Raw genomic sequence first — 12,944 nt, 5'->3', positions numbered from 1 at the left:
TAAGGCGCCTTTCTTAGTGCTCGTATCAAAGCATCTCCTAATGCTGCATTTTTTCAGTTCTTCCGGCCTGCTCATTCGAGGTTTTTGGAGCGGCAATTTGTACGTTGCATAAAAATGGGGTTCTCCTCAGAATGCTGAATATTCTACTGGGACTCCATCACCTCGCACGTCGTCAACTCTTATTCAATCGGAAATGCAGCACTACAGATTCTGCTTTCCACTGAACAGATATACCCGAAGATACAGCCTCTCGATGGCACTTTTCGTGATTGTTAGGATCCGTTGCCTGTTTTACGGAAAATCGAAATAGCAGCTTGTACAGGAGCTATTTACAGCTTACTTCGATGTGTGTGTCAGTCACAAATACAATGAATGCAGGGCCCCAAAAAATAGTGGCAAGTATACCCGTCGTATTGCAGGTGATGAGCGCCAGCTAGTCCACATTTTAAGGCGATACCATTAGTTGGATATGTTTCAAGGTGAGCGTTTGAGGTACAGAAAGTAACGTGACCTAATGAAGGCCAGAAGCGAGTCAACTCATGTCCAGCCGTGTATAATAAATTATTCTTTTGCCTAAAAATATAGAATGCCTTCTCCCATAGGTATACCGAGTATTTTTTAAGCTTCATTGACACCGACGCCTAAAGAATAATCTGCAAATACCTTTCCTCAGATTCTGTTATTGTGGGTGGTGAGTGGCTGCCGGCACCGCTTCATCGCACTGAAATTGCGCAACCGTCCTATTCAATGCAGAAACCACAGCGCAAAAGCTACTTTGACATTGAGACAAACACATGGACGGACGGTGCTCTCGCCAGTAATTCATTATAAGAAGGCACACTGAATATCTGCGGTGCACATGCGCGCACATACAAGAAAAAACTGCCAAACATAGAGCGATCTGCCACAAGCAATACTAGATCAGATGCAAAAAGTAAAGCAGCATATCATGTGGCAGAAAAAATAACTGGAGTATGGAACTCGCCTCAAAGCTCCTTTTACATCAGTGTGTGTCATTCATATGGCTTTAAGATGAAACCAACTTCCTCATAGACGTTTCATTCAGCATTCTCCATGCTGTTATCACCACTTTTCAAAATATTCTACGCAAATGGGGCACGCAACTGGCCCAAAATAATGCGCCTTCATCGAATTCTGCGGCCCGTCCCGGGAGCCCAGGCGCAATAGCGTGCCGTGCGCAGCCGGCGGGCGAGGAGAATTGAGGAGGAAAGCGCGCGCGCGGAGGAGAGTGTCGCTACTTTCAAGATCAAGGGGCTTTAGGTTATGGCCGCGTCAACTCCTCCGCTTCGGTGGCTCCCCTCGCCCTCCTTCTCAACTCCCTCGTAGCTCTCTCACCTTCGACTCCGTGTGCACATCTCCGTGCGCGCCCGCCACCGTGCTGGCGCCAGCTTATTTTAGCCGCCCCCTGAAGTTTCGTTTTCTGCCGTTATCGGGAAGCGAGCGTTTGCGGGCGTGGCAGTTTCGTTGGCCCGACTGTGCCTCCGCCGCTGCTTCCCTCTGCGCTGCTGCCGCAGCGTGCAAGGTCAACATGTGACTAGAAAATAGAGAAGAAGGGTTTACTGCCATTTTATCCGCGTGGCTGAGACGTCGGCACTAGTGTGTGCTTGAATACGGTTGTCTAGAACACTCTAGTCGGCACGTACACGCTTGTTCCGGCGCGATGCAGAAACGGCGACCTTGCAATTTGAGAGAGGGGGAAATTTCCGCCGCGGGTTCTTTTTTTTTTTTTTTCCCGTTCCGTCGCGCGCGGCATTGAGGGGTCTCTCCTGAGCTTTTGCTCTATGGCGGTGTCGGAGCAATGCCGGTCGGAGGCGCCGCCGCGTTATTTGGCGCGCTGCTAAGAGCATTGTCGGTACGCGGTATGTTCGAAGTAAGCGTGTTCGAATTAACGAGATTCGACTGTAGCTAAATTAAAGAGTCAGAGGTGAACTCACTCAGGCACATGTACGTAAAAAGCATTTATTTCTTGAAGCGCCACCGCTTCAAACTCTTCGCGCCCAGTCGCGGGGTCCGCGCTGTCCGGCGCCGCGCCTCCGCACCAAAAGAGAAGGAGAGAAAGCGCGTGACTGCGCGCTGTTCTCTTTCGCGGCCGTCGGTGGGGCGGCGTTTATTCGTATCAACCGACGCAGGCTGAAAATCGATTCGTAACAACCGTTTCTAGCACGTTGCAAAGTAATGGGGCTCGGCCGGGACCACAGAAAAATTCGTATCATCCGGAAATTCGTATTAGCCGTGATCGTATCATCGAGCTTTTACTGTATGCATTGTCAAGTGTACGTAATTTTCACTTTTATTTACATATTGCCAAGTGTATGTAACGTGGTGGTGTGTACTATCTGCATTGTTTTTACTTGCCAATTTCCTTGTTCCCCTATTGAAAACTCTCTTGAATTGATTAATTATTGCACTTAAACATTTATATGTAATGTTTCTGCATATGGTTGACTCACTGCCACCATGTAACAGGGGGGAAGGGCACCTCAAACTGCCTCACTGCAGCTCTTATTTTAGCCTCTGCCATTGTATCTTTAGCAATGGAAACAAAGAAAGAAAGAAAGGTTCGGCGTGATTTGCCACCGGACAAAGATTCTGAAATGTGGAAGAAAATGGCAAGTTCGCATGACGCTTGCTCCATCTTGAAAAACTTGAAAATTCAAAAAATCAGATATCTACTATTTGATTAGATTCAATGATATTCAAGTATTTGCACACCTGTACACGTTAGTTCAGCTAGAAGCTCTTAAAGACAGATTATTGTAAAGGTGATGGATGAAAAGTGTGGTCAGTTCCGCAATTGGAAGTGTAGATGGATGACGAGCATGAAGTATGTAGTGGGAATGGCAAAGAAAAGCGGCAGCCCTGTGCGACTGCAAAGCTCCTCTAAATATCAGTGAAATACCAGCTCGTACTAATACAGTCACTGACTGTATTAGTACATTTGCACACGGAGGACGGCGTCAAAAAAAAAAGTCAGAATTGATCAGCTACGTCCAAAGAAAAGCTAATATCAACGGTAAGACGTTTTATTGTTTTTTTACACTGCCAGAACTACAGAAAATTCTTTTACAGAATCTTGCAATATGCTGTACTCCAGCTAAATATCTACATGAAATTTCATGAAATTTCAACAGTGAGGTGTTTTGCATTTGCCGCCATGAAGACCAGTGGGCATTGAGTGTCGTCATGAAGTGCTGATATTGTGCACACTATCTCGACACTTCGACGCAGTCAGTTTGGGCTTTAGACTGCTGATGAGTCACCCACCATGCCCTCTGTTAGGCCTAACCAGCACCTCTTCACCAACAGGAGCAAACTTGCTTGTTCGGTACTCCAAGTTCAGGTTACACAATTTATTGCTGGCAGAATACACACTTTTTCCTTTTTTATGATCTCAGTCATTATTAGACCATATGCAAAATTATTCTGCGCATGTCGTTTGTAAAAAGGGAATGAGGCAGTGGCGCACCGACGGGGGGGGGGGGGGATTCGGGGGTTGTAACCCCCCCTTGAGGCCGACTTAACCCCCCCTTTTGTTTAACCCCCTTTCTTTCCTTACGCATGTGAGTGCTGCAACTAAGATGTAAGACGCGCAATCGTCTGCACCCTCGCAAAAAGCGCATTTTTTTTACAATTTTTCGTGAAGAAATCGAAATTAGTGCTGTTTAGATGGTATTGGCAAACTGTAAACCCCTCCCTGGCTGAGATCCTGGGTTAGAGGTTAGAGTGTTTCTCAATCACAGATGACAGAAGTCACGTAACTGCAGATAGTGAACATGCATAAATGAAACTATAAACGCACGAGCAGTCTCAGTGACGCTTAGCGCACATACTGCCGGGAACATTTGTTTTTCAACCATGTGGCGAGCACAAAGTTCCCCATTCTGGCGTTACAGGTTGCCACGAATTTTGCGAACGGTCCATTGAAAATGTGTGCGCCACCTTTTCATGGATGGATGGAATAACTTCACTGAAAGGTCCTGCGGGCTATAGGGTGCAAGGCCCCATAAAGCCGGCTACTCGCACGTTGGGACCAGGAGTTTTAACTCCCTGGCCGCATCGTAGGTCGTACTTGAAAATATCTATTAAAACAAGAAAACAAACAAGCAAGAAAACATACACACTATTTGACTGTCTTTATGTCTCTTGACAAACAAATCACTTTCCATTCCTACTGTTCATTGCACAGCCTTCTTTTGGTCAAGTTTATTTATTATCCTCCAAGTTTACATGCAACACACACAATTGTTCACACTATCTAAGAAACGCTGCATGACCACTCTACAGATAAACAAATCTCAAGCACTCACCGCTGTCATTTCCAGCTGGGTAGCTGGCTGAGGGCTCAAGGTCTTCTAGGGAGACGACCTTGAAGGAGGCCAACGGCGTTGACCCCGGCTGCGTTGAGATCATGCCTCGGAAGCGGGTCACGCTCCACGTACGCACGTGGCTGTACTCACTGCACACTGCAATGACATTGCGACACACACACATGTTCACGTCTTGGTGGGAGCATGCATGCACCTCGTGGTGCCACACGATTCAGCACAAAGCAGATTTCACCAGATGTGTGACACATTGCAACTTGATTCAAACAACCTTTTATGCTGCTTTCACAATCATGGAGGAAAGAAACAAAACAGGAGAGGCCCTGACGTCACGTTTTTGAAGCCGGAAGTGCAGCCATGTTGGTGTGCCACCTCTCTTTGCGCCTCCAATCAGGGCTTCTGCAGCTCGCCGCAGCAGATGGGCGCAAACTTTGAACTCGCATTGTTACGAGCTGCCAGAAGTGTGTGCTGCCCGCGCGGATCACAACAAAGCCTACGAAACGTCTGTAGCAGTTTTAGTGAAGGAGAGGCGCTCCTGTGTTTATCCGTGACACGTTGAAGAAGACGAAGACCTGCACCGTGATTGCTTGAGCGTATCTGTTGCTGGCTGACACTTACACTCAAAGACCCAAAACACAACCTTCAAGCTTACACACCACACTCCAAAGTCAGCTTTTCTCGCGAACAAAATGTGCTGTGAGAAAGACACCGCTGGAAAAATCTTATCTCACTTCTCAGAGACCGAGAGCAGCAGCGAAAGCTTCAGGAGCCCGGTTGCTATGGCAACGTTGACATTTGGGGTAATCGTCCCAGTGCTCCTTTGCGAAAAACAGCACGTGACTTCCGCCACACCTTCTCCAATACGTCCGTGCTGGCCGGGGCCTCTCCTGGGTTTCCTTCCTCCATCGTAAGTGTGGCAACAATGGCACAACACTGGTTCCAACTTGTATTCAAAGGGATTTAAGAGAAACACAACATCAGTTTAGAACAACAATCTATGCTTTTAAAACTTCATCCTTGTTTCTTTCGTGGCAAGACATTTATTACTATACAAGATAAAATGAAGGTGAAGCTTAAATTACTTTGATATTGCCCTGAAACCCGACTGCCAACAATTTCAAAATTTTCAAACATAATTTGGGTCATTGTGGCCCAGTCTCACACTTGGCCGAAGTGAGGTGCCTTGGCAAGCACGTCCTTCACCCTTTACCAACGTTAAGAGACCTTCTGCCACTGAGGTTATCAGTTCCTTGGAGAAACCAACCCTCTCGAGGTGTTCCACTTGGCACTGCAGGCTTCGGCCGACAAGGTGGTCACAAGATTTTGCGAGTGCAGTTGACAGCTCTTTCCCTAGCTCTTTCCCTACCGCGCCCATCGGGCATTGTCAGCACGCTATTGATGGTTTGAAATGCCGCTTTCAAGACCTTCCGCACCGTTCACGGACACACCGCACCATTGGATGTGAAGGAGGAGAACTATATTTTTGTTTTCTAAGCAGTTCACTTTTTTTATGGCAGGCAGCGATTTTTGAATGTGCTCCGAAGTTTTGCGATAGTCAAAGTAGAAAGCTAAAAATGGCTGCCTCTGAGAGCGGTGCACGTGCTTCGAAAGATCATTGATCTTGTGATTCCACTGTGTCTGTAGCCGATTTTATCGATGGATAGAGCAGCAGCAACTCTGAGGATGCTGCCTTTTTGTTGGACTTCGACTATGAGAGCGACGATGACGCAAACCAGCCCAGAACAATGGTGGCCACAGCCCGGCACGCCCAACTGTAGTGCTTGCAGGTAAATTTTTGTAAGGAAATACCTGTTCAATGAAAAATTTAGATTTTTTTTGAGATAGTGCCTATTAGACAGCAATACATTGTGTACATCTCATAATGGTTGTTACATTTTTTTTTAGTAGACACAAGCGTGTCTTTACAAACTTCATTCAATTTTATCCTACAATGTTAATTCTGGCAATTTTTATCTTTTTTTATGGCATACATCTCGTTAATAAAACATTAATGTGTGAAAAGTGCATTCATTCTGCTTTTTGTTAATGTATTACATAAAAGATTGAGTGCATTAGCTCCTTCAGAAAAGAAAATCAAAAGCACCTATTTTCCCCACGGTAGGGAAAGAGTTAGGATGGGTCTAATGATGTCTAAAGATTTATCCTTTCTTTTTTACCACGGCTTGCAACTCCAGCAAGCATGCCCTTCAGAGAAAATAAAACAAACATCAAGAAATTGAATGCAACCTTCCCCTGGCCATTCATGCATGAACTTAAGAGCTTTGAGCATGTGCTAAAACACTGCGCACATACCGCACAAAACTGCCATGCTACTGAGGTTTGGCCCTATTTTAGCACAACTAGACAGCATACCTGCCAACCTAGCAACATAAAAATTCGCCTGAGAGACCACCGCGTCACTTTTGACCCCTCCCCCCCAAAAATGTTTTGCCACGTACCATGCGAAACGCTCACATCACAGGCACTCACAGGCGCGAAGTGACAAAGCATGGAAACCCAGTCGTGTATGATCTCAGAAGCCCATAAGTGCCACTACAAGTGCTTTTCAGTCACGAGATGATGAGCACTCGATCTCCTTGCTCACCCAGTGTTACACGAGTACAAAAAATCAAAAAGTGCGGTTACTCTACTCCACGTCACCTCATAAGTCGTTTATGTGCTGTTCACAAGATTTCACAAGGATGTTGATTGGAGACTAAAGAGAAACACTAAATCAGTTTAGACTGATCGAGTATTCTTCAAAAGCACTATTTTCATTAATTTCACAATAAGTTGTTTGTTAAATGAGAAAATCAAAGTCAAAGCTGCATATTCTTAAAATTTTGTACCAGAACCTCAGCACTGGTACGTCAGTGGGACATCATGGATTTCAAAGTATTTTTCTTTTTTAATATTTGGGCTGCGTTGGCTTGGGATAAGTTCCCTGAACTTGCCATGTTAAATTTTTACAATGTAATCCACTTTTAATGATAGGGAATTAACTAGGCCCTAGCAGAAGCTGTCACAATCCATGATGACGTCATGGTGAGCTGGTACGAGAACATCAATGTGGTGTCGCCACCTGTCTCTCATTTTTTAAGCTTTTTCTAGCTCACCAAGCTTCTTCTTGTGGTCAAGTGTCGTTGTGGATGGGCAATCCACTGATACAGGTGAAATGATTTTTCCTCTTTAGTGTCTCCTTAAACACAGTCTGTTTATAGTGCTTCCTAGCAATGTACTCATCGCCACATGAATGTTGTCATCCCAAATTGTTGCACCAATCACTAGTCTAACTCGTTTATTTCGAAGACTAGTAAAGACTGGAATCACCTGGCCATTGCCATCGTCTCCATTAAGAACCAAGATTTCAAGTGCGTCATTAAGGCTTATTTCTTGCAATATTTCTTTTCTTTGTCATTGTTTTGTATTTGCATGGCATTTTTCCCACTCTTCTCTGGAAAGTCTGATGGCCCTGAAACTGACTAAACAAATAAACGAGAAAAAAATTATAAATAAATCACAAAAATAAACAACTGCCATTTCTGCACATATGTCCAACATAAAAGGAAAAATGTGCTTGTAGGTGATCAAAAAAATCGAGAACCTCCGTTTCTCTATTTCTTCTCATTCAATGCAAAAATAATGGAAAGTTTTGGTAAATAAAGGCATCTGTTTATTGTTTTCTTGGTCAATTTACTTTGATATTTCCTTAGTTCTAAAATTTTTCAACTCCTGTGAAATCTAAACATATTGAGAATCTACAGCAACGAAGCGTGGTTGCCAGCACGGCTTGTTTTCACGTACAAGTGATCGATTTCTTGATTTGGTGCCTGCAGGAGTGATGGAGGTCTCTATTATGCAGCATTGCTAATCAGTGTCAATTTTGCCATGGGGGCATTTATCCCAACCAGACTTGCTCGACTGGATTTCCCATTTCTGTTCATTTTTTTTAACTTGAGGTGAGAGGCAGGGCTTCGCAATCATATGTAGCAAAATTTTTTGATGTCGAAGGGGAAACTAACCGTTAAAAAATAAACAGTGGTAAAACCGGCAGATCATAGAAATGTAAGCACAAAACAAAAGCTGGGCTGACACTGACGTTAACTGCGAAACAGTATCATCAAGCAACTGCCAAACAGCATCAAGAAAAGAACACACAGATTTGCAAGCACCACAACACATAAGCTACATAACTACTCCGTTTTGTCAACGCAACAGAGTGCTCAAGCACTTGTCACCTTCTCTTTGAATAAAAAGTGCCTCAAAAAGTTCCTGTAGGAACTTGAGCTTTGAAGGCATCCATCAACCTCGCGTTAGTAAATCTTGGCGTACATGGGTGTCTCGACAGTGACCAAGGGTGTATTCTGTAAGGGTCCACCTAGTAAACTGTCCATTTTGGCTGCTGACGATTGACTGGAGCTGTACGAGCGAAAAGGAGACAATCCCCAGCCTTCTCGCTTGTAGTGCTCCAGCCAATCAGCTGCGACTGAAATGGACCGTTTACTAGGTGGACTCTAGAGGAGTATTACAGCTGCCTTAGTGTCGGTCAAAATATGCGTTCACTCGGGCTGCTCCCTTGTAAAATTGTAACAGAGTACACTCCCGTGATGCCCGTTAACTAGGTTCACATATCCTACGACACCTGCGGTTAAAAGGATGCACCCCATCCACCGCCTTGGCCGTAAGCTGCACTGGCTTACACTCCCACTGCTCATCTTGTACACATACACAAATACCCCCGAAAGTGTAAGGGTGGATGGCCGCCATTGTAAAACCTCAGCACACACAGTGCGAAATATGTCGGTGCGGTCCCCATCTGCGGCAAGTGATCTCCTTGTGCACTGCCATTTCCTTTTACCTGATTATTTATACATTTCAATGAAGTGAAACAATTATTTTACCCTATCTCCTCCCTGGCTTCATTGCCCGTTTTCTTCATATTGTTGCAACAAAAAAAATGGTGCCCCTCAGATCTTTTCAATCTTCTTGTTCCAAGCATATAGGTTGCGTTGCTTGCCCCCGTTTTCATTTTTGCCGTACTGTTGTCTTTAATAATGACACAGTACCAACATAACCGGTTCTCTAACCACTGTACGATGTGATCTGTCACAATGTTAACCTCTTCCGTGCCTTGGATAAGCTGTGTGTGTCAATGCGTTTCTGGTTAAAGCAGGCCCAGGACGAACTCAGCTTGTTGACACTACTTTCCATTTTCTAGCAATGCCATGGACGAGCCTTGTTTCATCTTAGTGCTTAGCTGTGCTTCTGGCAGACAGCAGCAGAAGCGAGTGTATTCTGGCAGAACATGTTGGCAACTTGGGCCTTTCAAAATACTTTCGCCATTTTGTGGTCAGAATTCGGGATAATATCATGGTACTGAAGGGGTTAAGCACACGGCCCTGATCCAAGCCAAGTGAGCCAACGTGTAAAGCTGCCGACTCACCAGAGATGAGGTATTTCTCGGAGAGGACGACGCGGGTGACGGGGCTGCGGTGGACGGTGAACGTCTGGAACAGCTGCGGACCGTGGCCCACCGTCTCCGGGTGCTGCACAATCACCCGCACTGTGCCGGCACTTGTGCCGTATGCAATCTCGATCCAGTTGCCGCACAGACCTGGCGGGAGAAAGAAAGCGGGGAGACAAGCACAGAGGGAAGTGAATGTGCGGCACCTGTTGAAATCACACAAAGAGCACGAAAGTCGAGAGGCAGCTGGAAATGCAGCTCATGACTTCTTGCTTGCAACACCTTACAAGATTCTACTGTCCATGTGCATATACCTGTTTTACTTCTTGACTTTAGAGAGCGAAGTATTTACTCGTGTAAGACTTGGGAGCACAAAAATATCAGGACATGAAATGTTACTAAGCATTACATGCATACCTTCACGCTGATTCATACAGCTATTTGCTTACACCCACAATCATCGTCGAGGGTTTCTACACAATTTTAATTTGTTGCTACGACATGTCTGGTAAGAATATGCATGTGATTCATGAACGACTGGAAACAAGACAGAGGTTCACAGGAAGATGGAGGCCTACGACAAGTGGCCCTGACAAAGACAAGTGCCCTTGTTGAACTGTGGGCTTCAGCAACACCCCTTGTTTGACCACTCCTGACTACTAACAATAGTAAGCGTTAGTAAACCGGACATTAACTCTTTACCGACTGGGGGAAAAGGGCCACTTTTTGTAGGTCACGATAGATTTTTTTTTCTGAAGGAACTATTACACTAAATGTTTTATGCAATACACGAAAATAAAGCAAAGTAAATGTGCTTTCCATCCATAGAGCTTCATTACCGAGTTCTATGCGTTAACATATTAATAGCCAAAAACAAGATTGTAGAGTAAAATTGAACAAAACTTGTTCAAATATGCTTGAACTTAAAGGGGAAAAAATGCTATAAAGATTGCGAAATACTATACAAAAGGGTTTGCTATACAATAGCCACTATCTGTGAAGAAATCAAAATTTTGTTTCAGGCAGTACTTCTGTTACAAAAAATTAGCTGCAAGCCCTATAGTTGTGCGTGCCATGTGGGAAAGCAGTTTTGTAATGTAAAACACAGGGGAACATGGCAAGTGTTGCAGCAAGTTATGCTTTGCTGGGTTTAGCTGACGTTGAATTTTTTCATTTCCATCCGGTATGTACTCATTTAAGCTGACTGGAGCTGAATGGCTTGAGATGGTGGGAGAGCCCAAACTTGTGGTGCGCCGACCGTCATCTCTCGCCGAACTAAATTCAGATGGAAAGGCAGCATCCGCTGACTCGCTTCTGCTTGGGCTGTCGAAAAAAATGAACTGCAGACAAAGCAGAATCGCAACATTTGAGACTTCTCTGAGATCGTGCAGAGTTTGCGGGGGTGGCCAGTTTCCCTTTCAAATTACAGAGTCTAGCAAACCTCTTGCAAAATCACCACCACGCGAAAAGAAAAAATGCGAACTGTATAGAGAACGAAACTGTAGTTCTTGTACTATAAGTTAGGTGGTGCAGTGAGCTTGTGAGTGCTGTGAAAGGGCTCGAAAACAGTGCTCAAAATCATCGCTAGCAGGCTAACAATGCTCAATGGACGCGGTAGGGAAATAATTCTCTACGCCTGACCCAAATGGACACAAGTTTAGGCTTGTTTGTAAAGCATAGATAAAAAATTTCTGACAATTAGAAAAAAAGAAAGAAGTTGAGGAGGATGCTCTCCATGATCATTACAAGTATGGGCATGCTCAGTATGCAGTCACATGTAACTTTGCTAGTTAATTTTTGGCGGGAAGTCCCCTAACTGTTTTCTAAATTCCTTCTGCACCACTTACCCCATTTATCCCAATCTAATGCACACGTTTTCTTCTGAGGAAATGGGTCTGAAAATTGCCTGACTGTTACAATCAGATCCAAAGGCGCGTTCACAGCGTCATCGCCATCACAAGATGCCAACATTGTTTGTTGCCACCTTGTGACGATGGCAGTGAAAATGAAACCAAATTTCTGACATAAAACTAAAGCAGTCTTTGCGGCAGTGATACGCTTTACCACATAACTTGGTTGTATTGCGGTGTAGCTGACTTTATGGGAAAAAAAAATCATGGAGTTTTACGTGCCAAAACTGCGATCTGATTATGAGGCATGCCATAGTGCGGGACTCCGGAATAATTTGGACCACCTGGGGTTCTTTAACGTGCACTTAAATCAAAGTACATGGGTGTTTTCTAGGGATGGGCGAATAGTGAATTTGAGGTTCGAAGCGAATAGTGATTTGGTCAAATAATTTCGAATCGAATAGTTCGAATATTATATATCACATATTACAGTAAAATTATAGTTAATTCAAATTTCACGGGACTGAAAAAGAAATGTCCAAATTAACCGAATGCCGAATTATCAGGGTATCCAGAAAACAATAAGCAAATGCTTACTACGTCAGCACGATTTTATTACTGTAATGGATGAGCAAATCCTTTTGCTATTTTGTACATTAGCAGTGCGGAAGCTGCAATTCTCGTCATCTCGTGACTGATTGGCTCTCGCAGCGGCGATCGAGGCCTCGCTACTTTCTTCGCAGCACGGCCGTGGCGCGCACCATCATTAGCGACACGCTTTGCACTACCGCGCGCACATGCCGATTATTTTTTCGCCAGTAAGCCGACCACCAACAGATCGCACTACCATCGCAATGTAGCCAGTGCTCTTCATCCTCTACAGCAAAGCTGTAGAGGATGAAAGGCAAAAACGCGTGCGTCATGCCGCTAGCGGCAACGTGTCATGTCGCGTGCGGCAAAAGCGGCAGGAATCGGGGAGGGTGCCGAGAGCGACAAGGGTGACGTCACGGAGCCAATGGCAACCGGACCTCCGCAGCTTCGCGCCGGGTTATCAATTGACGATCGTCGTCTCTCGCGGTTCTATGGAGGGATTTCTGGACGCTGTCCGATCGCACCCTTTTCGCTCACGGTGATTCCACGTTCCGAGAGCGCACGAGATCATATCACTGCCGCGCAGCGAAACGCAATTGCCACGGTGCGCGGCAACTTGCCGCTCGCGGCATGACACGCGTGTTTTTGCCGCTAGCGTGGCCGTACCTTAGCCTAAAGGCACGCGGCCAACGC

General features: G+C 45.2%; 1 protein-coding gene across 2 annotated transcripts in view; it reads right to left on the bottom strand.

Annotated features, from left to right (window-relative positions):
- The window catches only part of LOC119458677 (BTB/POZ domain-containing protein KCTD3-like), a 97,954-nt gene that overhangs the window by 19,303 nt on the left and 65,707 nt on the right, over positions 1-12,944 (bottom strand). For both annotated transcript variants that reach the window (XM_037720538.2, XM_037720539.2), the window contains exons 14-15: positions 9,790-9,960; positions 4,329-4,484 (exon numbers count right to left, since the gene is read on the bottom strand). In XM_037720538.2, the coding sequence (XP_037576466.1) occupies positions 4,329-4,484; positions 9,790-9,960 (327 nt within the window). The remainder of the gene's footprint in view (positions 1-4,328; positions 4,485-9,789; positions 9,961-12,944) is intronic.

This window comes from Dermacentor silvarum, chromosome 7 (genome assembly GCF_013339745.2).
Source record: "Dermacentor silvarum isolate Dsil-2018 chromosome 7, BIME_Dsil_1.4, whole genome shotgun sequence".
NCBI lineage: Eukaryota > Metazoa > Arthropoda > Arachnida > Ixodida > Ixodidae > Dermacentor > Dermacentor silvarum.
This window is presented reverse-complemented; position numbering and strand designations above follow the sequence as displayed.